This window comes from Arvicola amphibius, chromosome 13 (assembly GCF_903992535.2).
Source record: "Arvicola amphibius chromosome 13, mArvAmp1.2, whole genome shotgun sequence".
Lineage (NCBI taxonomy): Eukaryota > Metazoa > Chordata > Mammalia > Rodentia > Cricetidae > Arvicola > Arvicola amphibius.
The window spans coordinates 43,941,417-43,968,436 of record NC_052059.1 but is presented as its reverse complement, the minus strand read 5'-3'; the positions used below and the strand labels follow the sequence as shown (position 1 = coordinate 43,968,436).

The 27,020-nt window shown below is 42.8% G+C and overlaps 1 protein-coding gene and 1 long non-coding RNA gene across 3 annotated transcripts in view; one reads left to right on the top strand and one right to left on the bottom strand.

Annotated features, from left to right (window-relative positions):
* The first annotated feature begins 1,895 nt into the window (after positions 1-1,895).
* On the top strand, positions 1,896-6,021 carry LOC119799984. Its single transcript, XR_005282964.1, has 3 exons — positions 1,896-2,017; positions 4,690-4,791; positions 4,951-6,021. It is a non-coding gene; the product is annotated as an uncharacterized LOC119799984 (long non-coding RNA).
* Positions 5,296-27,020, bottom strand: part of Xpo7 (exportin 7) — a 44,455-nt gene continuing 22,730 nt past the window's right edge. For both annotated transcript variants that reach the window (XM_038309917.2, XM_038309918.2), the window contains exons 14-28: positions 26,561-26,696; positions 25,981-26,054; positions 24,758-24,838; positions 24,023-24,086; positions 23,548-23,656; positions 22,526-22,632; positions 19,024-19,112; positions 17,661-17,768; positions 13,884-13,966; positions 13,299-13,513; positions 12,797-12,935; positions 10,842-11,002; positions 9,537-9,635; positions 7,741-7,868; positions 5,296-6,847 (exon numbers count right to left, since the gene is read on the bottom strand). In XM_038309917.2, coding sequence (XP_038165845.1) covers positions 6,754-6,847; positions 7,741-7,868; positions 9,537-9,635; positions 10,842-11,002; positions 12,797-12,935; positions 13,299-13,513; positions 13,884-13,966; positions 17,661-17,768; positions 19,024-19,112; positions 22,526-22,632; positions 23,548-23,656; positions 24,023-24,086; positions 24,758-24,838; positions 25,981-26,054; positions 26,561-26,696 — 1,687 coding nt within the window. In that variant the 3' untranslated portion in view covers positions 5,296-6,753. The remainder of the gene's footprint in view (positions 6,848-7,740; positions 7,869-9,536; positions 9,636-10,841; positions 11,003-12,796; positions 12,936-13,298; positions 13,514-13,883; positions 13,967-17,660; positions 17,769-19,023; positions 19,113-22,525; positions 22,633-23,547; positions 23,657-24,022; positions 24,087-24,757; positions 24,839-25,980; positions 26,055-26,560; positions 26,697-27,020) is intronic.

Below are 27,020 nucleotides of genomic sequence, written 5' to 3'. Positions count from 1 at the left end.
TGGCTTTGCACTCAGTGGGAATAATCTTCTGATCTTTCTGCCTCCACTTCCAATATGAATCCCTATGGTGGGCTTTGTGTTGCACTAGGGACTGAACCCAGTGCTAGGTAGGCTAGTACTCTGCCAACCAAGCAACATATCATGAATTTAGAACTTCATAGCCAGGCAGTGGTGGTGCCTTTAATCCCAGCACTTGGGAGGCAGAGGCAGGTGGATCTTTGTGAGTTTGAGGCCAGCCTGGTCTACAAGAGCTAGCTCCAGGATAGGCACCAAAAACTACCAAGAAACCTGTCTTGAAAATAAAAAAAAGAATTTCATCACATTTTATTTCTATATCTACTGAGATGATCTCTAATTTTTCCTTAGTTTACATGGTATTATGTTGTGCTTTTTATAGAATATTTAAAAAAATTATGTGGATGGGTATTTGGTGCCCACGAGGCCAGGAAGGGCAGTTAGATCCCCTGGAAGTGGAGTTACACATGGTTGTGAGCAACCATGTGGGTGCTGGGAGTCGAACCGGGTGCTCTCTGGCAGAGCGGTAAGAACTCTTAACTGCCGAACCATCACTGCGGTCTCTTTTTAAAAAAAAAATATTTATTTATTTCTGCATGTATGTCTGAAGGCCAGAAGAGGGCACCAGACCTCTGTGAGCCACCATGTGGTTGCTGGGAATTGAACTCAGGACCTTTGGAAGAGCAGGCAATGCTCTTAACTGCTGAGCCATCTCTCCAGCCCCACTCTGGTCTCTTATTCTTGAAAGTTAAATCAAACTGGCATCCTAGACTCAGCCACATGTCATGTCGTATTATTCCTTTTTACAAATTGTTGATTTTGACACGTTTACATTTTGGTAAGAATGTTTCTAAATTCATATTACTCTAAAAGCTTTAAATTAAAAATAATTTATCTGGATGGATGTTTTGTAAGTCTGTGCACATCTTGGCTCGAGGTCAGACCTATTAAAGGAGGTTTGGACGGTTGTGAGCCGCCATGTGGGTACCGAGGATTGAACTTGGGTCCTCTACAAGAGCCCCTAGTGCTTTCCAACTGCTGAATCATTTCCCCAGATCCCTAAACGTTCTTTAATTTTTTTCCTTGATGTCTTTGGTCTTTGTATTTGAGGATTTTTTGCTTAGTAAAATGAACTTTTCCTCCTCTTTTGAGTTTCTGTGTGATTGGTATTTACTTTGCAGAAATGTTTTGATATCTCCAGGAGTGGGGTCTTCTCTCAGGTTCATCTACTATGTTCTACATTACAACCCGCGCCTTGGTGTTGCCCAGTGCTTCCTCTTTCCCAGTCAGCTGCACTCCGTTCTGGAACTAGGGAATCAGAGAATTATTCAAATTCAGCGGGTCACAAAGTTGTGTTGACCCGCATCTCAAGATTCCTCCACTTCTTACAGCCCTTATCTGGGCTCACACGTCCTCTCCGTTAGGCTGGTTGGTTAAGGAGACTGGTTATAGAGAGCTGCTTTGCTGAGGTGTCTTTGGATCAAAGCCCAACCTCTTGCAGGCCAATTCTTCACTGTTGCACTATCCCTCTGGCCATATTATCTCTGCTATTCATCGGAAGGTGTTTCACGCCTTTCTGTCGCGCCTTCTTGGTCTGGTCAGGGCAGGGCTTCCCTGGGAGCAGTAATACGCAGAACACCCCCCCCCCCCCCCCCCCCCCGCTACTTCCTCCACTGGTTCAGCACTCCAACTTTGGGACAGGGACTCTGGGACTACAGCTGCGGATAGAGGACGCTATGCAAATGAACTCAGATTTTTGCCAGCACAGGGCCCAGAGAACGGTCTTCCCCGGGTTGGTTAAGCCCCTCGGTAGCAGCAAGAAACCACCAGGCTCATAAGTCCTTACTGCGCGTGCGCAGAACAAGGGCGGGCTCTGATCTGGGGATTCTGCGAGGCCCGGTCGCAACCTAGGCGCGGCGTCTCCTTCTGACGCAAAGAACGCGCGGGATCACTTCCGGGGCCGCGCTCCTGTTTTGGTTCTAGTCGCTCTGCTTGGTGTCAGGTGCGGCGGGTGAAGCTGGGCTCTCCGCAGGGACTTCACTCACTTTCGTATCACTCTCCACCCTCTGCCTACTGTCTGCAGCAAACGCAGCTGCGTCCCATAAGCCACATCCTTGTGTGACCTGATCCTTTAGTCTTGGCTTGGAAGGAGCACATTTAGGTTGCTGGGACAGATAAGGAACAAGACAAGATTAGGATCATCTCAAACAAGCGGGCCCTAACACTTTAGGGATGGGGACTGAGGGGATGGAGGACTTTTGGGTCTCTGGGCATGCAGATAAGCAAAGAGCATAGTCTACTGACAAGTTGGCTTTGCAGACGGAAAAAGGCACGTGGAAGGGTGTGGCTCCGAATGCCACGGTTGAGAATCTGTCTAGATTGGAACGGTTCTGCTGCAGTGTTTATAGCCTGTCAATCAAGTTTGTAATTCAGTATTCTTTGTGACTCGTGCCCCAGACTGGATTTAAGAGGTGGTTAATCAATGAAGTCATGGCCAGCTGTGTTCCATGTTTTCACTTCCCCTCTTGTTATCTTCATCTTCCAGTTGAACTGGGCTTCGGACGATTTACTACTAAACCGCTCTTGAGAGCTGGAGGGAGGCATGTATTTTCTGACTCTAAGACTATATTCTCGCCCTTTGTAGTTGTGGGGAGTACCTATTGTGTTTTCTGGTGAGAGTTTTGGGGTGGGGAGAGGCACTCACAATCACGGATTTAACTCCTCTATAGCTCCCTTACTGCATGGGTTACAGGTGTACACCACCATGCTTAAGCTCTTTTCGCAAGACTTTGTTCATTAACCATTTATTTAAAAAAATTTGAACTACAGCCAGGTGTGGGTGGCATGTCTTTAATCCCAGCTCTTGGGAGAGAGGCAGGTAGACTTCAGTTCGAGGCCAACCTGGTCTAGAAAGCAAGTTTCAGAACAGTCAGGGCTGTCACAAAAAAGCCCTGTCTCGAAAAAAAATATTTTTAATTATAAAAATTATGTATATATGTGCATTTGAGTGCAGGGCCAGAAGTTGGAGCCTACGGAACTGGAGTTACAGGCAGTTATGAGCTGCCTGATGTAGGTGCTGGGCGTGAACTGGGATTGTCAGTAAGAGCAGTAACTGCTTTTGACCATGTCTCCAACACTGTCCCTCCAAGACAGGATAGGATTTCAATTTGTAGTTGAGGCTGGTTTGATATTCATGGGAATCCTCTTTTAATTGCTGTCATTACAGGCATGAGCCACCATCTCTGGCTTTTACTCTCTTTTTTAATCCTATGGGCTTGTTCTCCAGACCTCGAATCCCATTGCTTGACTGGCGTAACTTGTGGTTCAGTAGTAGCGTTAACTGATTCTCTTCTGCTCAGACTGCACTCTTTTGTAACCCAGGGATGAGATGGTTCAGGTTATTAGGTGCTTCTGTGTGTTGAGTGCTTTATGAATAGTCTTCAATTCAAAGTGTAAATATGGGGCTGGAGAGCCGGCTGAGCGATTAAGAGCACTGGCTGCTCTTCCAGCAGTCCTGAATTCAGTTCCCAGCAACCATGTGGTGGCTCACAAACATTTATATTGAGATCTGATGCCCTCTTCTGTCATAAAAGCCATATATGCAGACAGAGCATCTTTGCAGACTGTCCCTTTCCATTAGAAAACTGACACTCAGCAAAGTTATTACTTCTTAAAATTTCAAGGCCTACCAGGCGTGGAGGCACCTGACTATAACACCAATACGTATGAGATGGAACCAAAGAGGCCCAGGAATTCAAGGCTGGCCTTGGTCACAAGTTTGAGGCTAACCTGGCCTACATGAGAACATGTATCAAAGAACAAAATTTAAAAACCTAACATTTCAACTCCGAGTAAGATCCCTTCCTTGGTTTGCAATTTAGTAGGAAAATATTACCTTTATTTGGGTTAACAAATACATATGCACACAATAAAATTTAAAAATCATCAAAGTACAAGAACACCTATGTACTTAGGTGTCCATAAAAGTTGATTCTGGAATCATTATGTAGACACTTGCTCTGAGTGCCCAGGGACAGCACAGATACCCACATAGTTTCTATGAGTAAGATAGAAAGTTAAAGACAACTGGATTTCATATTAGGTTGAATCCTATGAAATTATTAAAGTGTGTGTGTGTATGAGAGAGAGAAGAGAGAGAGAAGAGGAAGAGAGAGAGAGAGCGATTGAGAGAGAGAAGAGAGAAGAGGGAGAGAGAGAGAGAGAGAGAGAGAGAGAGAGAGAGAGGAGAGAGCGCGTGAGCGCACGTAGCCCAGGATGGCGTGCAGTGTATGTAGCCTTCATGGACTACCTTGAATTCATCCTCTTGTTTTCATTTTTTCTGTGTGTGTGTGTGTAAGAGACATCGTCCTGCCTCTGCCTTCCAATTGCTGGGGTTAAAAAGACATTCAGTACCACAGCAGGGTGGAAACTTTGTCAGTTGAAGAGTAACAACCTTAAGGTTGACAAAGTTTGGTGGGGCTGTGGAAGATGTTAACCATAGACTCTGCTGTGATGCAACAAAGACACTATCATCCCTAGTGAGTTTCATGCCTTTGGGATTACTTTGGGGGAGAGAAGAAAGGACACTGGGATTTTGTTGACCAACTGTTACCTCAAAATTCTTGACACTCTACTTGCCTTATAAACATGAAAACATACGTTTTTGCCTTTTAGGAATAAGCAGGCAGTACCGACTCCCAAAGGCTCAAACAGCAAGAAAGGCACTAACTAGTACACCTAAGGATGTGCACAGGATTGGCATTTGGGCCTGTGTAGGTAAGATACACACAACTGTCTTGTACTTTTCTGACAAGTACACTTCCTGGCAATGGAGATCCCTCATACTGAAAGCACTGTGCGGCACAACACCATAAACCCCAGAAACTAGTGTTCTTCATTCGCTTGATCTAGCCTGTGCATTCTGTGGTATTCCAGGGGAAACATCTGCCCAGCCTATATCAGAGAAGCAGATGAAGAACACAAAAAGGAGCTTTCTTCAGCTACTGCTTATATGCAAGTGGTCATTTCATTACCCGGTAAGAGGAAGAACGGCTTCATTTGGACAACTCTGGAGAATCTAACATTGTACGTCAAGTATGTCAGCTGAACCAGTCATACTTTTTAAAGAATTGAGTCAAATACAGTCTGAATTAATTTTATAAGGCAGAGGGACTTCTGTATCCACTGCTTTTAGAAAAGAAAGCATGGCTGTTTAAATATCTCCACATGTTTAATTGAGACACATCCCTGGACACACTACACTTGACTGCTGAAACCATGTCAGTAGAAACCACTGAAGTTTATTGGCGGTCACAATGCTTACACTGTATGCAGCAAACACCCTTACAAGTCTATCCGCAACCTGATCACGCAAGAAAAGATTCACCACACAGTCGCCAGAGGAGAAGGAAAATCAACAGGCTTGTTTGTGAGGGTTGAAGAAAAGAAAAATAAAACCTAATTGATTAATGTCCCATGGGTAAGAGCTGAACTAGAGATGAGTACAACTAGCAGCAACAGTTGTGGAAAAGTACAAGGCATAGCTTTCTCCATTGAATTTTCCTCTGTAGGCTCACTTTTCTTTTTTAATATTCAAAACATTTATTATGTTTTTTATTTTATAAAAATGTATATTTTTCAAGGGAGAATGTTAAATACTTCATGCTAGGTAGACCTTGTTATTAAGAACCCCTCCTCTGTAGTAACTTCCTCCAGTTCATACATTCATGAGTGCAGGGTACATACATAAATATCCACACACACATCCACACACACTGCCTCAAGGGCTGGGGAAGACAAAGTTATGGTCACACACATCAGGCCTCTGGTGGACTCATGCAAATTGCTCAACAAGAGAGCAAATGGCTCAATTCTCCATTGTCTCCCTTACAGAGACCAAGAATCCTAAAACATAAATCAAATTTTTAACAGCAAGAGGCATCTGTCTGAGGATGAGGGTTAGTAAAATGGGAGAAAGGATGGAGATAAGCAGATCAGAAATTTTTATGGAATTATTTGTCACTGCAGGAGGCTGGGGGACCCAGGGCAGCATCCATGGATGGGAGGATGGTGCTCCCCACATGGCTCAGAGTTCCTAATAACAAGGGTTAATACAGCAACAGGAACGCATCATTGGGGATGGGAAAAGGGCATTAAGAAAAAATATACATTTGGAGTTTTTTCCTTTTTTGCCTCTCTACACTGTGTCACTAAATATATCTCTGCACTTTCACACATCCTTGTCCAATAAAGCTTCAGGCCACCACAATACACATTTTCTTCACTCGCCATACATAACCCCTCACATCAGCATTGGTGCACTAGACTCTGTAAAAATTTTTCAGTCACACTTTTTGTTTTTAAACTTGAGTCAATATAAACCTTGTTCAAAATGTTATGAAAAAATGTACATGTTTATACAAGGCAGGTTGTGGCAGGACACTGGGCTCTCCCTGCTTGGGTGGCCCCAGGAGGGGGCTGGAGTCTCAGATGCTTGTGTCTCTGTCTCCTCCCACCACCCTTCCCACCCAGTCCCCCAGGAACCAGCAGTGCCCTGCCCCTTAGTGAGTGCACGCACACCCCCGTATTTCCTGGGGAAATAGCTAGTTGACCGTTGCCATTTCCCCCACACCTCTGGAGGAAGGAGCTGGGATCAGTCAGGCCCTCTCCCTTGCAACTGTTCAACCTCTGGACCAGACCAAAGGGACGCTGCTCTGTACAGGTAGAGTCTGGGAGTTGTCAGCTCATCATGTCATTGCTATTCACTCCGTAAGTGGAATTCTTCATTGAATCGTTGACTTCTCGACGGAATGCTGACAGGTTCTGGGTGAACCTGCAGAGAGAATGCATGGGGTTGGGGGAGGAGGCAGAAATGAGGTCTTTGCCTGAAATGTTAGTTTTCCTAGGCACAGAAATAGCTACTGAGAAGCAGAACACAGGAACTGTATCTAATCAGTTGGCTTTAGTCTTAAGACTATTACGGAAAGGTGGCCTTGTTTATGCTTCTACTTTTTCCTGGCAACTTCACAGCAGGCCAGAGATAGTCACACCAGAGCTGGGAGGGCCACATTGGGCTCATGGTAGCATCACAGGCAACAATAACTGTTCGACAAAAGACGGGAATTAACCTTAGGAAGCTCAGTGCTAAAAGACCAGGAACATAGATAGAGCATGTTGTCCAGTATAGAAGCTGCTAACCACAGATGGCTAGTGAGCCAGTCAGACTGTGAGCTGAATCAATAATATTTAAATTTGATTCCCCATTAGTCTAATGAATTTTATGTTAAAATGTTTTCATTAAAATTAAATAATGAAGATAATCTAGACAATTAAGTTTTTACAAAACTTCGAAATATATTTGGCATTACCAGGGTACAGGAATCTATCAATATGTGTTAAGTTTATAAAATGTAATTCACATTAGGTGTTTCTGACAAAAACTTAGCATCTCAGTTCAGGTATGTGTAATCTATATATGGCTCTAAAGATTTAGTAAAATAAAGTTTACATCTCAATTTCAACATCATATACTGACATAACTTTAGACGTTTTGGGTTGAGTTACTACCAATACTTGTCATGGAGAAATTCGACACATATTGCCTCTCTACTAGACTAGCACTGCTTTAGGTAGATCACATGTGGTGAACAGAGATGCTTATGGAACTGCCCTGGTTTCAATGGTTTGAAAAATAACAGCACTTCTTGGCAAGATCCAGATACTTACCTGTCTCTGTTTTTCGTCAGAAGATTCCGCTCAATGCCTTCCATCAAATTTTCAAAACACAGATGCATGGCCTGCTGTTTCTCTGGCGGTTGGCTATTGACAATGCTGTTTCTTAGGTCAGAAAAATACTGTGGGTCAGGGAGCAAAACAGAAGGTGAGAGAGGGCAGATGAATGTTCTCCAAGGAAAGTAATGTCTACCACAATTCAATTTACATTGTAAAACTCAAGCCCTTGCCTCATCACAACCCTGAACTTCTGGATCTACCTCCACTTCCCAAGTGCTGGGGTTGTAAGTGTGTGCTAACAGACCTGGCTTCAGATCCCCTTTCACGGAAATCTCAGCTGGATCTAGAGCTTAGGTCTCAGCTGCTTTGATGTCTAGGGACAACTTTCCCTTTTAAAAGGACGAATCTCACTATTTAAAGGAAAGTGCTCCTTCATACACACACACACACACACACACACACACACACACACACACACACACACACACACACACACACACCACAAATAATAAAAACTCAGAGACAGATATTGGGGTTTAACCTGAAAACCAGAAAAGCAAAGCAGCTAGGCCACTGAGAAGTCTTACTTTTACCAAGGCTGGACAACCTCAGACTAAGCAGCCTAAGCCTCTCCTCTGTCCTCTCACTTTATTTTCCCTCTAGTGCTGGGATTAAGTGAAGGCCACCACCACCTGGATCTCTTTCTGTATTGATCTTATGTAGCCCAGGGTGGCCTTGAGCTCACAGAGATCCATCAGACTCTGCCTCCCAAATCCTGGGATTAAAGGTGTGTGTCACCATTGCCTGACCTTCAGTGGCTTTAGCTTTGCCCCTGGTTTTCAGACAAGATTTATCAAAATACAAACATACCATTATATCTTCATCCTTTCTATTAACTGGCACTTGTGGATTTTTTTTTTACAGACAGGGTCTTATGCATCCCAGACTGCCCTCAAACTCACTGCGTAGCTGTGAATGACCTTAAACTTTTGACCCTCCTGCCTTCACCCCCCAAATGCTGAGATTATAGGAATAGGCCACCAATCTACTGTGTAGACTTTAAGAGGCAAGTAGGAACAGGACATATTCAGTCAAATGGCCCATACCCCCTTGCCAACTGAGTCATGTGAAGACTTATTACTGTATAAGCCTCTGGCTGGGAGAGTAGCTGGCTTTCCTACATTGCTATTATTATTCTGTGTATGTATGTGTCTGGGTGCCATCAAATGACAGGAAAGTGTCAGATTCCTTGGAGATGGAGCTACAAATGGTTGAGTGCTGCCTGATGTGGGGGCTGGGAGAACAGCATACACACTCTTCACTGAGCATTCTCTGCTGACCCCTTTTTGAGTCAGGGTCTTACTACCTGGTTGTCTTGTAACTTGCTGTATAGACCAAGCTGGCCTTGAACTCAGATTATCCTGTCTCTGCCTCCTGAGCACTGGGATTAAATTGTGCACCACTACACCTAACAGCACACATACACTCTCTTTGAAGAAGGGGTGGCGGCTGGAGAGATGGTTCAATAGTTAAGAGCACTGGCTGTTCTTCTGGAGGACCTTGGTTTGGATCCCAGCACCCATATGGCAGTTTACAACCAGGTCCATGGGATCTGAGACCCTTTTAGCTTCCAAGAGTACCAGGCACAAAAGTGGCACATATACATACATGCAGACAAAATACCCACACACATAAAATAAGAAAGAGATTTCATTAAAAAGACCGAACTTAGGCTGTCAGGGCCGGTGTAAGTACCATATCTCCTGAGCCTTTTGCTGGTCCTTGCCTACCTTTTCATTAAGCAGTATCAAGCCAAGTAGGGGTCGAGACATAGACCACTGATTCCTACAGTCTTCAAAGATGATGATGTTCAGCACCGTGGACAGCATCTAGCAGCAAAAGGGCAGAGATCTAGTCAGTCTGCATCTAGCTACTTGAGGTAGGAGGACAGGTTCCAAATAGGCTTTTTCTATGCAAGGTAAAGTAGAAACGTATTTGTGAATCTTCATTTTGGTCATTTGTTTCAAGGAAAATTTTATTTGTATGTAAAGTCTTTCCCTGTTTACTCTGACTTGTGGGGAATAGGACAGGGAGAATTTAAGCAAGCAGAAGCTCCCTGTGTATTATTTTTCAAGTACTGGTCTTAGAGAACACAGTTTTATGACACTTTAAGAATGTGATTAAATTGTGAATAATTTTACTGCTACTTTTAGAGTAATAAATTAATAGTGAAACTGGCTTAGACATTATCAGCTTAAACATGTCATACTACTGACCTTTATTATCTATTACTGACTTTATTATCTATTCGGCATTATTATTTTTTTTTTCCTTCTCGTGTTTCTCTGTATAACAGTCCTGGCTGTTCTGGAACTTGTTTTGCAGACCAGGTTGAGAGATCTGCTTGCCCCTATCTCCCAAGTGCTGAGATTAAAGGTGTGGGCCACCACTGCCCAGTTTGGCATTTTATTTTTTTTTGCAAGTTGCTTTAAAAACTTATAAAACAGAAACAGATACACAGACTGATTTCTGTTTGCTAACTCTTTTGCTCTGTATTCTTTGACAGTGCTGGGGACTGAACCCCAGGCCTTGTGCATCTTAGCCCCGTCTTGCAATTTTTTTTTGGGGGGGGGGGCGATTTCTCTGTGTAGCTTTGGCTATCTTGGAACTTGCTCTGTAGACCAGGCTGGCCATGAATTTATAGAGATCCAACTGCCTTTGCTTCTAAGTGTTGGGATTAAAGCTGTGTGTCACCACTGCCTGGCTTTGTCTTGTATTCTTGTTCCTACTTTGCAAAAAGGAGCACATGCTCTAAGAAAGCTAGATGTGGCTAACTCAAGCTCCATTTCCCAGCAGTGAGGGAGAAGAGTAATGTCCATGGAAGTAAGTGCTCATGAGATAGAATCAAAGCGTGGGGTGGGTGACACTCAGATCATTTCAAATGTTTTCCAGATCAAGGAAATTCAAAATCCACTGCCATTTTAAGAACATGAACACAGTGAGATGTACATTAGTTGCTTGGCCTTCCCTCTCTTGCAGAAGTTCATCCATTGTGCGACATACCACCACTGCCAATTAACCCTCAGGTTCCTTGCCTGCTGGATCATAGCTGGATGCTGCTGCATGATATGCAGAAAGCAGTCACTCTCCCGGTTCAGGGGTGTTGTCCTTTTCTTGGTGCTTCGTGACAGCTGTTTGAAGAGATATGTCACAATATGGTCCAGGCAGGAACAGCAGCCAGTGCATACCATGGTGTCTGGAAGAAAGATGTAGGAGGGCAGGAATATTGAGCTGGTGATGACTTGGGCAAATAGATTAATATTGGCTGCACTCTCTTAAGAGTATTCAGACTGGGACCTCTATACAAAAGGCCCAGTTTAACTTTGCAATGGAGTGTAATACATAAAAGAAATATTAAATTATTGGCTTAATGTATTTTATTTCACTTAAAAAAATTCCTATTCAACGAGTGCTATATTTGTGCCAAACACTTTGTTAAATGCTTCCCCTACGACAGGGTTTCTCTGTGTAGTCCTGGCTGTCTTGGAACTAGCTCTGAAGACTAGGTTAGCCTCAAACTCAGGGGATCCACCTGCCACTGCCTCTGACTAATGGGATTAAGGGCATGGGCCATCACTAATTTACAAGTACTTTATTTAATATATGCTCTTGAGAACTCTAAGAGGTAAGTAAGTGTGGCTTCTGACAACAGACACACCAGCTTAGAGAGATAAGAGACTCATCTAAAACCATATTGCTAGAAACAGAAAGAGCTGTAGAACCCAGGGGCCTGAAGTATGAGCCCGAGTTACTGGTGGAGGAGGGCATCATTAAATCCAATTTTATATGCTCTGTCAATACTGACCTTGGTTAAAATTGGCTATGTACTGGCTTTTATCTCTAAAGCATCTTGGGGAGGGTCACAGATTATCTGAGAAACCCGGCAGTGTGTAGGCAGCCTCCCAGGCAAGGTCTGATACCTTGGGGATGGACTGTTCTAGATGTGACTCTGACCTGGGAAGAAGTACGGGTGTTTGATGGAAGTGGCAGTGAGGTGTGGATAGCTCACAATACATTTTTTTTTTTTTCGAGACAGGGTTTCTCTGTGTATTAGTCCTAGCTGTCCTGGAACTAGTTCTTGTAGGCCAGGCTGGCGTTGAACTCACAGAGATCCACCTGCCTCTGCCTCCCGAGTGCTGGGATTAAAGGCGTGTGCCACCACTGCCCAGCCAACAGTACTTATTTCTTAAAGCCCACAATTTTAGGTCAGGTTCTGCTCCTCAAACAATGAGAACATTAAAATACAACCAAACAACAGGATGGTAGATAAAATTAACCCTTTTAAATTCTCAATTTTATTAAAGGCGTGCACCACCACCACCACCACCTGGCCTCACAATATATAATTTAGAAGTCCTTTTTATCATGACTGCTCAGCCTAATACCAAAATGGTTGGACTAGAAGGGAATTTGGGGAACTATCTGAGCAAACACTTCCACAGCTTCTGCTATGCTCACGAGAGAGTACCAATCCCCTAATGCGCCCAAGGGAACCTTGTCTCCTGTGTACATTGCTTCTGCTCATTTTCAGTGTGATCTTATTCCTCTGTAACCCTTCTGCACAAGCCAGCCGGAGCTCCTGGTTTCCTCTTGCCTATAAATGCTAGTGCTTGCTGTTCCTGCAACTGTCACGGACCTCCTCTCCAGCTTTTACACATACACTTTGATGCCAGGCTTTCCCTGACCTCATCTTCTCATGACCAGGAGCTTACTTATTTTTCCATATTCACCCCGTCACACTACGTAAGGAGTAATTATGGTCAATATCAGGTATCTGTCTTATCCACCAGATGAAAAACTCTGGAAGGAAAAGGAGTATGTTCTGTCACTGTATCCTGAATGTCTCAAACTGGCTCTTGTGCCAGGATCAGTAAGCACTTGCTTGACGAGACTATACCATGAGTATCATATTGGGTTGTCAAGGTCATTTTACATCAGCAATGTTTTTAGAACTGATAAGTGGTATACACCAGACATCCTAGGTCCTTACCAAGTGCAGTAAGTCCTTCAGAAATAGAAGAGAGGATGTACATGATGACATGAGGTTCCAGGCTTGCAATAAAGTTCATATGGTCCTGGGTCAGGACTTCCAGTAGTGAATAGTAAGACTGGCTGAGTTTGGGGTAATCCTGGGCAAAAGAAAAGGAAGAGAATCAGCTGAATCATTTCGTACTTTAGCACAAAAGGAGAAGGTCTTTAACAAAATAGTTCCTTCAGTTGGGAGAACCAAAAGACAGTTATAGCAGAAAGGAATGAGGTTGCAGTTCCTTGTTTGTTTGAGACATGATCTTTCTATATAGCCCTGATTGGCCTGGAACTTGCTGTTGACCAGGCTGTTCTTGAACTCAGAGATCTGCCTTCCTCTTCCTCCTGATTGTTGGGATTAAAGACATGTGGTTGTGGTTTCTTAGGAAAAACATTCAGTCATGGTCACAGGCATACAAAACTAACATGATCTGAGCATGATGCTGCCCAGGGAGCTGAGGGCTTACCAGGAGGTCACTGTGAGGAATAGAGAGGAGCAGTTTGATGAAAGTCTGTAGGGCGTTTTCCAACGCATCATCTCCATAGAGACGGAAGACCCCAAAATTGACATAACTTCCACTGAGAGCAGCTTTCAGCATGGAGAAGCAGATGGAGATACCCTTGAGCTTCAAAGCATAGACCTGATCCTTTGGCACCTCTCCTAGTGTCAGGATACGATTGCCTGAGAAAACACAGGGAATATTTATACACCCATGTTCATAATACTTTTACTGTAGTCAGGGTCCTACTATGTAGCTCTGGCTGGCCTTGAACTCACAGAGATATGCCTGCTTCTGCCTTCTGAGGACTAAGATTAAAGGCATTTGTTACCACACCTGGTGTTCACAGATTTTAAGTCATCCCAACCCTCCCACTCTAAAGGCACAGACAAAATACATTTCAGCAGGCCTTTGGTGACATTTGGCAGTCTAATACTTTCATATAAGAAACACAACACCCCATGGGAATGCTCTCCTGGCCACTGTTAGTCTAACCTGAGACTACAAACAGTTGGATTCACTTCCAGGGACATGCTTCTCTAAAGCACTCACCATACATTGTTATCATCTTGCTGGTTTCTCGGAAAAGTAAGATGCCATTGGGAGATGAGACATCAAACTGGAGTCGCTGAGATCTGAGCAGGAAATACAGAAGGACAAAACATCAAAGTTTTTTCTTGGCAGATCAGGTTCTCACCAGTGCTCCACAGGTGACTCAGCACTACTGCTACAAACTGCTTACTCCACTGAGGGGAGAACCACACTTTTTATACAGTGACGGTATTATTCCTTTTCTTTTGTGTAACAGTCCTAGTTATCCTAGAACTAGCTCTTGTAGACCAGGCTGGTTTCGAACTCACAGGGATTCACCTGCCTCTGCTTCCCTAGTGCTGGGACTAAAGGCATGCGCCACAACGGCCCGGCCAACGGTACTTATTTCTTAAAGCCCACAATTTTAGATTCAGGTTCTGCTCCTCAAACAATGAGAACATTAAAATACAACCAAACAACAGGATGGTAGATAAAATTAACCCTTTTAAATTCTCAATTTTATTTAAGGTATAGCTTTTATCAGTCATTTGTTGGTACAAACTCACAATCCTTCTGTGGGTTTGTATTTACCCACAGTTTTGGTGGCAAGAGAAGGTGGGGTGCAAGCATTGTTACTACTTTCTAAGAACACTAAGGAACTTGAAGTGCTCTAACACTCAAATATTAGGCAAGGAAGAATACATTTTAATAATCTTAGTTGTAGCCCTTGACTGTTCACGAGGCCAGAATCTCTGTTAGCTGCTCTCTTGGAGAGAAAGTCACCTGACTACTCACGGCCTAGAGGTTCTTCTTGACACTCCTGTCTGCTTAATCACAATCAAGACCTACTTCTAAAGTAAGTTCTGAATCCACCCATTTCCTACATGCTCTCTGTTTCCACTCCTGCCTCTCTACAGTCTACTCTTCACATGGCAGGTAGCTATGGCACCCTTACATGATGTAACCAAAATCACTGACAAGGCTACATAAAATGTTTTTAGTAACTTCCTATTGCAGTGAGGATAAGTGTCCGTTCTTCACTACTACTGTACCACGGTTCTAGGCAAAGGCACCTCTGCCCACAAACTTGACTTCCTTTACGTCCTCTGCTTACTCACTAGGATCCAGCCACAAGCTCTGCCTCAAATTACAGCAAGCTTGGCCTACCTTAGGGTATCTGCAACAGTATTAACTGTTTACAGCAGCTTTCACCTGGAGTTCTGTTAGAATCTTATCATTCAGATCCCATTTTAAATGTCAGCTTCTCAACTGGGCGGCAGTGGCGCACACCTGCAATCCAAGCACTAGGGAGGTAGAGGCAGGCAGATTTCTAGGAGTTTGAGGCCAGCCTGGTCTACAAAGTGAGTTCCAGGGCAGTCAAAGCTGTTACACAGAGAATCCCTGTCTCAAAAAACCAACAACACAACAACAACAACAACAACAACAAAATCCATCAGCTTTTCTGAGAGGCTTTCCTTGACCTCCCTCCTATTCCTTTCAATTCTATTACTTTTTAAAATAGCATTTAATCATTGTTAAAATTCTCTTCTGTACTTTGTACTTGGTGGTGGGGGTAGAATCTATGCTGCAGCCCAGGCTGGTCTGGTACTCACTATAGCCCAGTCTGACTTCATAGCAGCCCATCTGTCTAGCATCTGTCTAGTGTCTTTTTTACTACATGCTACACGAATTGAGGGCAGAGATTCTGTTCATAACAGCTAAGAAGTTGCTTGACAAAGACTGGGCATTCGCAGATGCGTATTTTATAAATAATTAACTCTTGAATGTAGGTTTCATAGGAGGTTATGTCCCCTCTGAGTATTTCATACTTCCTTACTATAGTACTTTAAAAAAAATCTTAGGAGAAATTGATGAATACACTCAGATACAAAGCTAAGGCACTAGTTATATTTTTTTCTTTTTACTCTAAAATTTAAGACAAATCTAAAATTTGGTGTACTGAAATTTTTTCTTATCTTGCTATAGCTGCAGTTAGGCTAATAAACAACTATTTGTGTGTGTGTACATGTGTGCTTTGCCTATGTGTTTGGAGGCCAAAGGCTCGGATCGGGATCTTGTTTACACTGTTCTCCATCTCTTCACCCCTCCCCCTCCCTGAGACAGGGTCTCACTATGTAGCTTTGGCTAGCCTTACTCCTTGAGTGCTGTGACTAAAGGTATGTGCTACCATGCCTGGTTCCTCCACTAAATTTAGAGACAAAATGTTTTACTGAACTTCGGAACTTAATGTTGTACCTAGACTGGCTGGCTGGTACATCATAAGAATTTGCCTATCTCTGTCATTTCAGTGTATGGATTATGGATATATAACCACAAGTAACTTTTATATGGCTTCTGGGAATACAAACACAGGTCCTCCTGTTTGCACAGCAAACACTTTACCTGCTAAGCCAGCTCCCAAGTCCCTTTCTGTTGTTTTGAGACAGGATCTCACTTTGTAGCCTAGGTTAGCCTGAAACATATGACCATCCTTCTTGCTCAGCTTCCTGAGTGTTAGGATAAGTGTGAGTCATTTGCCACCATTAAAAGGTTTAAAGAAAAAATTCAGAAGCTGAAGAGATGGCTCAGCAGTTAAGGAGCATATACTGTTCTTGTAGAGGACCTTGTTTGGTTGCCAGTGTCGTTATCAGGTGGCTCACCTGATTCCAGGTGGAATGTAATTACATTCCAGCTTTGGAGGGAGCCAATGCCTCTGACCTCTGCAGGCACATGCACTCATGTACACACCCATACATATAATTTAAAATAAATTCTAAAAAAAGGGGGGGGGCTGGAGAGATGGCTCAGTGGTTAAGAGCACTGGCTGCTCTTCCAGAGGTCATGAGTTCAATTCCCAGCAACCACATGGTGGCTCACAACCATCTGTAATGAGATCTGGTGCCCTCTTCTGGCGTGCGGGCATACATGGAGGCAGAATGTTGTATACATAATAAATAAATAAAAATCTAAAAAAAAAAAGATACTCAAAACAGTATATCTTTCAGCCTGGTGGTGGTGGCACATGCCTTTTCAATTCCAGCATTCGGGAGGCAGAGGCAGGCAAGATTTCTGTGATTTTGAGGTCAGCCTCGTCTACAGAGTGAGTTCTAGGACAGCCAGGGATGTAACACAGAGAAACTCTGATTTGAAAAAGTGAAAAAACAAAACAAAGTATATCCTTTTTATGTATCACTATTCTAAAATATGACGGACAGAGTACCATCACCAAATGTCAACTTGTGTATGTTTGGGCAGGGAGAGAAAAACAAAACAAACCTGGGTTGCCAAGCCTACTTCTTATTAGAAATGACTATCCTGGTGGTGCAGGGGATCTACCTTGGCTAGTAAGAGTATTTCTTAGCATGCAGGAACTCTTGGTTTAAGTCCCAGCATTGCAAAAATCAGATATGTTGGCACATTCCTGTCACCCTAGCACCCAGGAGAGGCAGGAAGATCAGCAGTTTCAGGTCATCCTCAGTTACATATTGTTTAAGGTCAACCTGGGCTACTGAGACCCTGTGTCAAAACAACCCCCAAACAAACAAACAAACAAACAAACATGTCCCGAGCTCATCTGGTGATTTATTTCCTGTAGACAACAATAGCTTGGTGTGGCTGGCAGTATCCTTCTTTCAAACAAGAACACACACACACACACACACACACACACACACACACACACACTTTCAGAAGCTTTCAAATTTGATAGCAGTGCTGTACAATCTGCCCTGGGCACAAGAAAGTGAATCAATCATCTTAGGGGTTCTCAAGCAGTTGAGCAGTTACCATACTGCTTACCTGTTATGAACTAATTCAGCCATCAGCTTGAGCACAGGTGTGGTACAGGCTGGATCATGGTACCAGAGCTCAATTGCCCGCTGGAGAATTGGCATGTAGGAGGGATAGCTACAAAGGAAATGCTAAGGAAGAAATTCTGAATCCAGAAGACACAGAGTTTAAATTACTTTTCAGCGCTCAAACACAAACTTACATTATAGCTCTTTACTTTTCTGTCTTGTTTGCTAACCTGGGGAGTTTTTCTATGTACACACACACACACACACCCCTACACACCCCAGGCATTGAGGGATACATTTCAATTCTCAGTGACTTTCTTCTGAAAGTTCTGTGAAGGACAGCATATTTTCTATTTTTAAAATATTTTTATATTATGTGCATTTTGACTATATGTAAGCTGCCACGTTGGTACTGGGAATTGAATTTGGGTCCTTTGGTATTCTCAACCACTGAGCCATTTCCCCAGCCCCTGTATGTTGTATTCACTTATACTTTTTACCACTTACATGACAGGAGATTAACTATTTCTTTTATGTTACTGAAACTACTAGAAAAACAGGTCCTCAGATTTTGGTGACTGACTGTTTCAAGATCAAACTTCCTTCCTAGCTCTCCAAGTTTTTATGTCTCCCTCCTGCCAGTCTTTTCTTTCATTAGAAGAACTTGCGACATAGCCCAGGCTGGCCTCAAAGTCGTGATTTCCTGTCTAGCTCTCAAGTGCTGGAATTACAGGTATGGGAGACCATGCCTGGTTTTCTCTTTTTTCTTTTCTCTCTTCCCCACTTCTCGAGACAGGGTTTCTTTTGTGTAGTCCTGGCTGTCCTGAAACTTGCTCTGCAGACTAGCCTGGCCTCGAACTTAAGGATTCTCCTGTCTCTGCCTCCTCCCTCAGTGCTGGTATTAAAGGCATGCATCAAGATGCGTGGCTTCCATATAGTAAAATCCATGTGCAGCAGTTCCACATTGGTGCCTGGTTCCATTACTGGGAGACAGTCTCATTTATGTACTAATCAGAGGGCAGCATGTGACCTAAGCCCACTGTAGTGTGGCTCACAGAAAACAGCAGACCACAGCCAGGTGGCACAGGTCTTCAATCCCAGCACTTGGGAGGCAAAGGCAGGCAGATCTCTGCGAGTTTGAGGCCAGCCTGTTTTACAAGAGCTAGTTCCAGGACAGCTAGGGCTGTTACACAGAGAAGTACCATCTTGAAAAACAAACAATAAAACAAACAAAAAAAGCAGACCTTTTAGAAAATTATTCTCTTGCCTCACCAAACTTCCTCCCACTTCTCCTTCCCACTCCTAACACATAGCTTCCCTTCAGTTATTGTTTGGGCAGATGTTTCTAGTACGAGTTAGGATACATCCACTCGAAGAGCATCATGAAGCTGGTCTTGGCATTGAAGGCAAAAGCTATCCCTCTCAGGTCTCTCACCAGGCCAACAAGAGTTCTCTGTAGCAGGATGAAAACAGAAGAAACACCCCAACTATAACCCTCTGACAGGAATTGCACACAATTGCAATCGAATTTTTCCTTTTATAGCAACCCTCCCCCACGAATCCATTTCTTCATGCTAGAATGGAATCTTTTCACCTGGAAAATTAGTTTTGGAAACCTGATACACAGGCTCAAGTTTTCTTGTAACAAAATCCGAAATCTAAAATCCTCCAAAATACAAAATAACTTTCAGCATGCCCAGTAAGTGGAGAATGCTACATGATGAAACTGTTCATATGAACTTACTGGACGGGGGAGACAGGTCAGAGCTCTGACCCCTAAGCTCCCTACTGCAGAACAGTAAGAAACTCCCCATAAACAATAGTAAAAACATAGAAGTACATTTAGGACGAGTGCACAGGTGTATGAGAAACACAAGTGATTTTTGTATTTAGACTTGGGTCCCATCCCATTCTCAAGATATCTCTGAGTTCGAGGCCAGCCTGGTCTACAAGAGCTAGTTCCAGGACAGGCTCTAGAAACTACAGGGAAACCCTGTCTCGAAAAAAAAAAATAAAAAAAAAAAAAAAAAGCTCAAGATATCTCTATTTATATATCTATCTTATACACACACCCACCCGAAAATCTAGAAAACAAAAACAAACCCAAAACCAAAACAAACAAACAAACAAAAAACCAAACAAACCTTGAAATCTCAAAGATCTCTGGCCCAGATATTTCAGGTAAGGGACACACACTCTATACTCAGAAAAATAGTATGGGTAATGGCTCATTATTGCAAAACTGAAGTTAAGTCTTTCTCCTATGCTAGAGCTTGAACCCATGGCCTCACGTGTGCTAGGAAAGGACTCTTGATGATGGTAAATTTTAAGACATTAGAGATATGCAAAGATCAGGAAATCAAAATAACCCAGTTTTTCAAAAGGGAAGAAAGGTTATATGAAGGCAGAAAAGCATTTTTTTCTTAGTTCTTTATCTTAAAGGAACTCAACTATGCACTCTACCAAGGGGAAAAGAAAGGGAGTGTGCACAGTGCCTTCCCTGGATCCTAAGTACCAGAAATAAGGCTGAATGTGTGGACTGTAAAGTGTAATATTCTCCATTTCGCCATGCTGCTTCTCAGAGCAGGGCATGTCGTTTACTTGCATCAAGATCCTGTATCAGGTGCTGGTAAGGTGGCTTAGGGGGTAAAAGCACTCTCCGTGCAAGTTGGTGAGCTGAATTTGATCACTGGACTATGTACAGGTAGAAGAGAACTGACTCCATAAAGCTGTGCCCTGCCTCCATATACACTCTGTGGCATGTGCAATCACCCCTACACTATAAATCCAGCATTCTCTTTCTCAATAGAATTTCTACTTGGGCACCCTGATTAATAGAATGACTGCTTTAAAAATTTATTATATTATTGGAATCCCTGGGAATTTGAGAATGTTTTCTTGTTTAGCAAAAGTTGCTGTACTATACTCTGAACAGTCTCCTTTAAGCAAACAATTCTCTCTGAATTGATACCATTGAGCTCAACTTTCTAGCCTAAGACACATCAATATTAAAGACTTGTTACAAGGGTCATGGCAGAAATAATGGGTGACCACTGCAGTTTATGGACAGCCTGGCCTCTTTACTCATTTTACTTGCTTTGAAAGGAACTAAGATTACGGGAAAAAGCTAGTACTCACTGATATTTTTAACTAAGTTCTTGGTGGTATGTTCTCTAATAGTGCACTCCCCTTAGAATGACTCAGATGCCCAAACACAAGTACAAAGTTGAGGAAGTTATACAGAATGGTACTGTTCTCTGACTACCTTGCTGTAAAGTCTCTTTAGATTTCCATCTTTCGAAACTAAAAAAGTTCTCAAACAGCATTCATTCATTGTGTATGTATGCACATGTGTGTTCACATCCACATCACATTACATGTCAGAAAACAACTTGAAGGAGTTGGTCCTCTCCCTTCACTGTGTGGGTAATGAAGACGGATCTCAGGTTTGTCGGCCTTGGCGCAAATGTCCTTACCCACCTTGCTGGTTCCTGGAGGGTTTTACAAGATGAACTGTCAAGTAAAACCTCACATTTACCCCCCATCAACACCTTTTTGCTATTTGATGTCTCTCTGCTCAGCTTGGGTGCTCTTAGGAATATTGCAGAAAGCACTATGACCAACATTAACATCCTCAGGTATTCCCAGTTAGGTATGGGTATCTATAGGCCAGGAGTAAGCATGTATGAACTAATAACAGGAGAGCTAACAATCAAATGACAACTTTAGAGCCAGAAATCAAACTAAAAAACTGACTTGAAATTCTACACATCAATTAAGGAAATTCAAAGAATATTCTTACTGTGTTTGTGCTGTTGTGGTGCTGGGGTTGTAGCCCAGGGCTTCTAGCACCCTAGGTGAACGCCCTACCACAGAACCACAATTCCTCGGCCCCTCAAAAGAAATCCGTACAGAAATTACAAAGAACACAATGAAAATGAAAATGTCATATATCAAAATTCCAGGATTTTGAAAATCTGTTTTGGGTGGGTGTGGGAGAGGTGGGAAGGATTTGGAAGAAGCTAGGGGAGAGTACACTGTGAACAAAATATACGGTGTGAAAAATTTTTTTCCCCAGTTAAAAAAAAATCTGGCTGGGCAGTGGTGGTGTACACCTTTAATCCTAGCACTCAAAGGCAGAGGATCTCTGTACGTTCGAGGCTAAGCCTGGTCTACAGAGTAAGGACCAGGACAATTAGAGCTAGTATAGAGAGAATACCCAACCACCCACCCACCCACCCCCCCAAAAAAAGAAAAAGAAAAAAAAAAAGAAAATCAGTTTTGTGAATGATAATGGAAAAACACCTAAACTATAACATGTAAAATAATTAAGATTATATAGTCTGTTGTCAAACTAAAAAACATTCAAACAAAGAAAAACTTTTGGAATATGCCTAGAAGTACTTATAGTTTTACAGCTTTACAATAAGAGCTAAAAAGAACTGAATTTACTCCAAGAAAAGTAAGAAAACAAAGAGTAGAAAACACAGATAAGTCTTTTTCTGCAAAGATGAATCACCTACAGAATTGTTCTAGAAAAAGTGAAATTACTAATACCATTAAAAATTAAAATGGGATATAATATAAGATACAGCAGTGATCCAAAGGGTAAGAAAACTGTAACCTCATGCTGATATACCTAAAAATATACACAATCCCTAATCACTGCTTAAGCATATACTTTAATATGAAAAGACTTTATGACTACTAGATCTTCAATTTAAGTTTCAAGAACACAAGATATTCATATGCCAACCAGGGGATAGTTTGTAGATAAGCTGTGTCTTTTTGGTACCTACCCAATCCCAGCTTTGCCAGGCTCTGCTTTTGCCCAGAAGCCAACTGGTTCATAGGTGGAGGACTCACCTTTGCCTCTTGTTCATTGAAGCTGTTAGTGCTGAACATCTGGGCCACAGCCTCAAACGCTGCTGTGAGTGGAAGCATGAATTGCTCATACTGATCTTCATCCTCTCCTACAAGGGAAATAACCCTAGGTGTGACTCTGATGTCAACAAGTCCAAGCTGTGAATGCTTGAGAAATAAAATGGTGTGGAAGAGGAGAAGGTCCCAGGGCAATCCAAAGGCCCCCTTTACTATCCCAATGGGTGTTAGTAGTAATTAAAAAGTCAAATGTTAGTGGAAACATGCATGTGTACAAGATACTACACACTGAACGTAGCAGCCCAAGGCTACTGTGTTAGAACAGGTTAGATGCTTCCGGAGGCTTTACTCACATGCACTTTCCTTAGCAGTGCTCCATAAACCTAGGTCTCCGGTCATTTTAGTAGGATTAAAGTAGCTCAAAACCCACAATGACAAATGCCACTGAGCATCAGTGATTAGTTGGACCACCAGTGCTACTCGGGTGACTAAACTTCCATGGCTCCTATGCACTGGAGACCCACATAACTACGCCTCTGATGACCGAGTAGGTGGGTTCATTTATTACTGTGGGGTGGAGGTGGTTCTGGCCAACAATGATGCACTTACCAATCTCAATAATTCTCTTATTTTATAGATGTGGTTATCAAAGAGAGAATTTTATATTTTTCAAAAAAGTAATTTTAGACAAGTATCTCATTATATTGCTCTGGTTGGTCAAACCCAGACACTTCCTGTCTGTCTTCCAAATAGTGGAATAACAGGTGCAAGCTGTGTCCAGCTTGAGGAGAATTTTAAAGCCATAGCATATCAAGATAAAAACTTGGCTCCATATTATCACACTTTTCCAGTACAGGGAGCATGACAGCATGATGTGCTTTGTGCTTTTTTTTTTAAACTGTTGAAATAACAGAGAGGGAGTTCCCCCGTATCTACAACTCTGTCCTCAGAAAAAATTTAGTACAGAGCCAGATTACTTCTTGAGCCACTAGAGTTTATTGCAGTACCTAAATCCACCATGAGGAGACGCCCAAGTGCTGTGTAGAAGGTAGTCCGACACCGCATGTCTGTCAGGTTGGACTGATTGTTAATACCCAAAAATGAAAAGTGTTCGCTCTATTAAAAAAAAGAAAACAAGTTAAAAAGGTAAAAACATGGGTTAGAGATAGAATGGAAGTCAGTAATATCAGAATTACTGAGTTCTTGCACACTAGCACCCAATGGTCACTTTTTAAGGATACATTGGTCTTTAATTATTTTAAAATTAAAATTAAATTGGCTGTACTGGTTTATCCCAAGTATATACAGCAGTAGGTGACTTTACTACAGCTCAGGCATTCTGAGCGGCTGATGGTGGGAGTGTAATCTGGCAGAGATGCAGGACCCAGGGCCTCAACTGAAGCACTTGCTTTGCAGTGCTGAGAAGTATATGTGGGTGGCTGGAGAACGGACAGGGGGAACAGAAGGACTGAGAGCACTCACCGTGTGATTGTTCAGCATGAACTGTACCGCGCTAAGCTTCACTAGCTTCCTTACACTACTGTATGTAAAGACAAAGGAACACAGTCAAGGAAAGTGTGGCACAAACTAAGACATGTTTAGAGTTAGAGTTAGTACGCTTTCCCTAGAAAGTCTATCTTCTAAACCAAATGAGTGCAATGCTGCCAAAGAGGACAAAGTGCTTGCTCCCAGAGTAGTTCTTCCTGGCAGGATTTCAAGAGGGACTTTATGACTTAAAGCTCTGCACGAGTATCCACTGTGCACTGTGATTAGACTCCTCTCTTATTAAGAAAGGGACTAGCTATGAAAAGCTTTGAAGGCATGAGAAAGTTATTGAAGAAATGTACAGAGTTTTTTGCACTTAACTGGCTCCTAACTGTGGAGCAATCCAAACCTTACAGCAGATGTCATTCAGATCAAGGGCTGTAAGCCACCACTGTGGAAAAGTGAGCCAGGTCCTAGGTCTCCTAGTATTTATCAATCTTAGGACCAGTCATGGATATATTTATAGTCAATTATTATATTGTGTGGTGCCTCACTTTTAGGGACTTGGAATTAGTCTAGATTTTCTGTGCACTGCCTTTGGCTCCTAGGAAAATGGAGGAAGACACTGGAGTCCAAGCTACACCCAAGTGAAAGCAGCAGCAGAAAAAACCAAAAACCAAAAACAAAAAAACACGTGACTTGAACTTCCCCAGAGTCTAGCTTAAAGGATATCCAATGGAGAGGTCATTGAGAAGTTGCAGTGTCTTGGAGGTAATTGGTTCACAACGCCCCCAGTACTTCAAGTTGGTGATGCTGGAGGAAAAAACAAGAAAAAAAAGAAGAGAATTTTTGATGCACCTGATTTCCTTGAGGAACAAAAGAAGAAATGCATCAATCAAAATCACCACACATCTGTATCACCAATTCACAGACATCACGACCACAGGAAAAAAAAAAGGGTATAAAATCTCTGTACTTACATTTGGTTGACTAGAAAAATTATCCTTCAGATAATCTTCACTACTTGGTTCCAAAGCTACACTGGCCCATACCCAGGCCCTTGGAATTCTGGGGCACTCCAGGGCTGATTTCTGCAGCAAGGGTAAGAGATTTCTGCGGCAGTGATAACATGCAGACGTATGCAACTCTGCACCTGCACCATCCACTGTCAGCTGCAGAACTCTAGTAGCCCTTGCTTCTGGATTCTTGGCTGGGAGAGTCCTTTAGACCCCCTTTGCTTTTTCCATCTTAAATTATTAACCAGCTCATGGAGATCAGTGTTTAGGCTGGGACAGTTGCAAGGAAGCAAAATGGTACTTTGCACACAGCCCTGGGTTATTAGTATTTGACTCCTAGTGTGTGCTTTGATAAATTGAGCTCCTAAAAAGGGGAAAATGTAACTAAGGGACATAACTTAAAAACAACAAAAACAAAAACAGGAAAAGGGCCAATTAGAAGCACCAACTTTGAAAACATTCAAACAGCAGGAGCATATTTTAGAGATCAAGACTCCTGGAGGGTATGATGCTTCCTGAGAAGAGTAAGCCCATGTGAGAGTGAGGCTCTCCCCACAGGGGTGGGGCAGGCATTCCCAATGGAAAGCAGCACCAGAAAACAAATGCCTACTCTGGGCATTCTGGACATCCGAGTGACCAACAGTGAGAGGACAAATACCAATCACCAGGGAGGAGCTCCATTTTGTGAATGCCTGGCAGTATTTCAACTGGGATTCCAGAGGCTAAAGAGCAGATTTGGTAAAATTCTACACAAGCCTGGAATGCTCTGGGGCCGGGCCATATCTCTAAGCACAGCGTGTCACACACTCAAATGCACAATTCTCTGACGCAAACGATCAAGGCTGGAATAGCAAGGCAGTGGCAGCACAGTGCCTGGGTCACTGCACAGTTGCAACAGGACTGCAGGGCCTCGTGCTGACTGTGAGCCACAACACTTACACTTTTCCTATGAAGACACTCAGCACCATCGTCTCATCGTTCAACCCAAGAACTTCTGAGAGTCGGCGGTACAGCTGGTGTCATGCAAAGTAAGAGAAAATAATCAGATGACATAGATTAGAAAAATCACAACCCTGGGCTTTCTAAAACATGCCCATACTCAGGTGAAAGATGTAGTACAGTTCTGGGAGTATGGACTAAAGGGATAGGCTAGCCTCAATGTTCTAAATACTAGATGGAGGCTGTGTTCTCTTATTGGGCCCCTTCAATCCTGAAATTCTCCAAACACTGCCAAAACTACCGGCTGTTCTCAACATTAATTCATGTATAGAGACTAAGAACTGCCAATTTGGGGGAGTACAACAGATGCTTTGACTGGCCATTTGTTAAGCATATGGAGCACTAGAGAAACAGGCCCAGTTCGTTGATGATTCTCAGAATTCTACAGACTAAGAGAAAACATTTGGATTATTCCAATACTGGAAATCTGGAGGCTTATTGTAACTGTGATCAACTGTTTTCCCTCCATGCAACTCCACACCCAAGAAGTGAGAAATGAAGCTAACAGTGAGTATGTTACCTTTGAGGATTTCTGCACCTGGTCCCCAATGTAGATCTTACGAAACTGCTCAAAAAAGCTTAGCATGGCCAATTCTAGCTTCTCATTACCCGCCTGAGCCAAGCGGGAATCTGTCAGGTTCATAAGCTGGAGCACCCTGGAGGAAGAAGAGTGATGATTCTCTCAACAGCAGGATACCCTGGGCATTTTAAACAATGTAAGCTACTTCAAAGTCATCACACATCTCTCTTCTTATCCCTCCACTTTGGGAACTGTCTTCTCTGCAGGCTCTAAATGGTGGTAAGGAAACAAAGTCTCCACTTCTGCTTATAAACAGTGGTAACTGTCTTCTGGAACTTCTGTGAGATTATGGGTGGAGCTATCTTCTGCATGCAAATTCATCTACACAGATGAATGGGACTGGACTAGCCAGCTCAGTGCTTCTCAATCTTTTTTTCTCACTTAGCCATGAAAGGAAGGG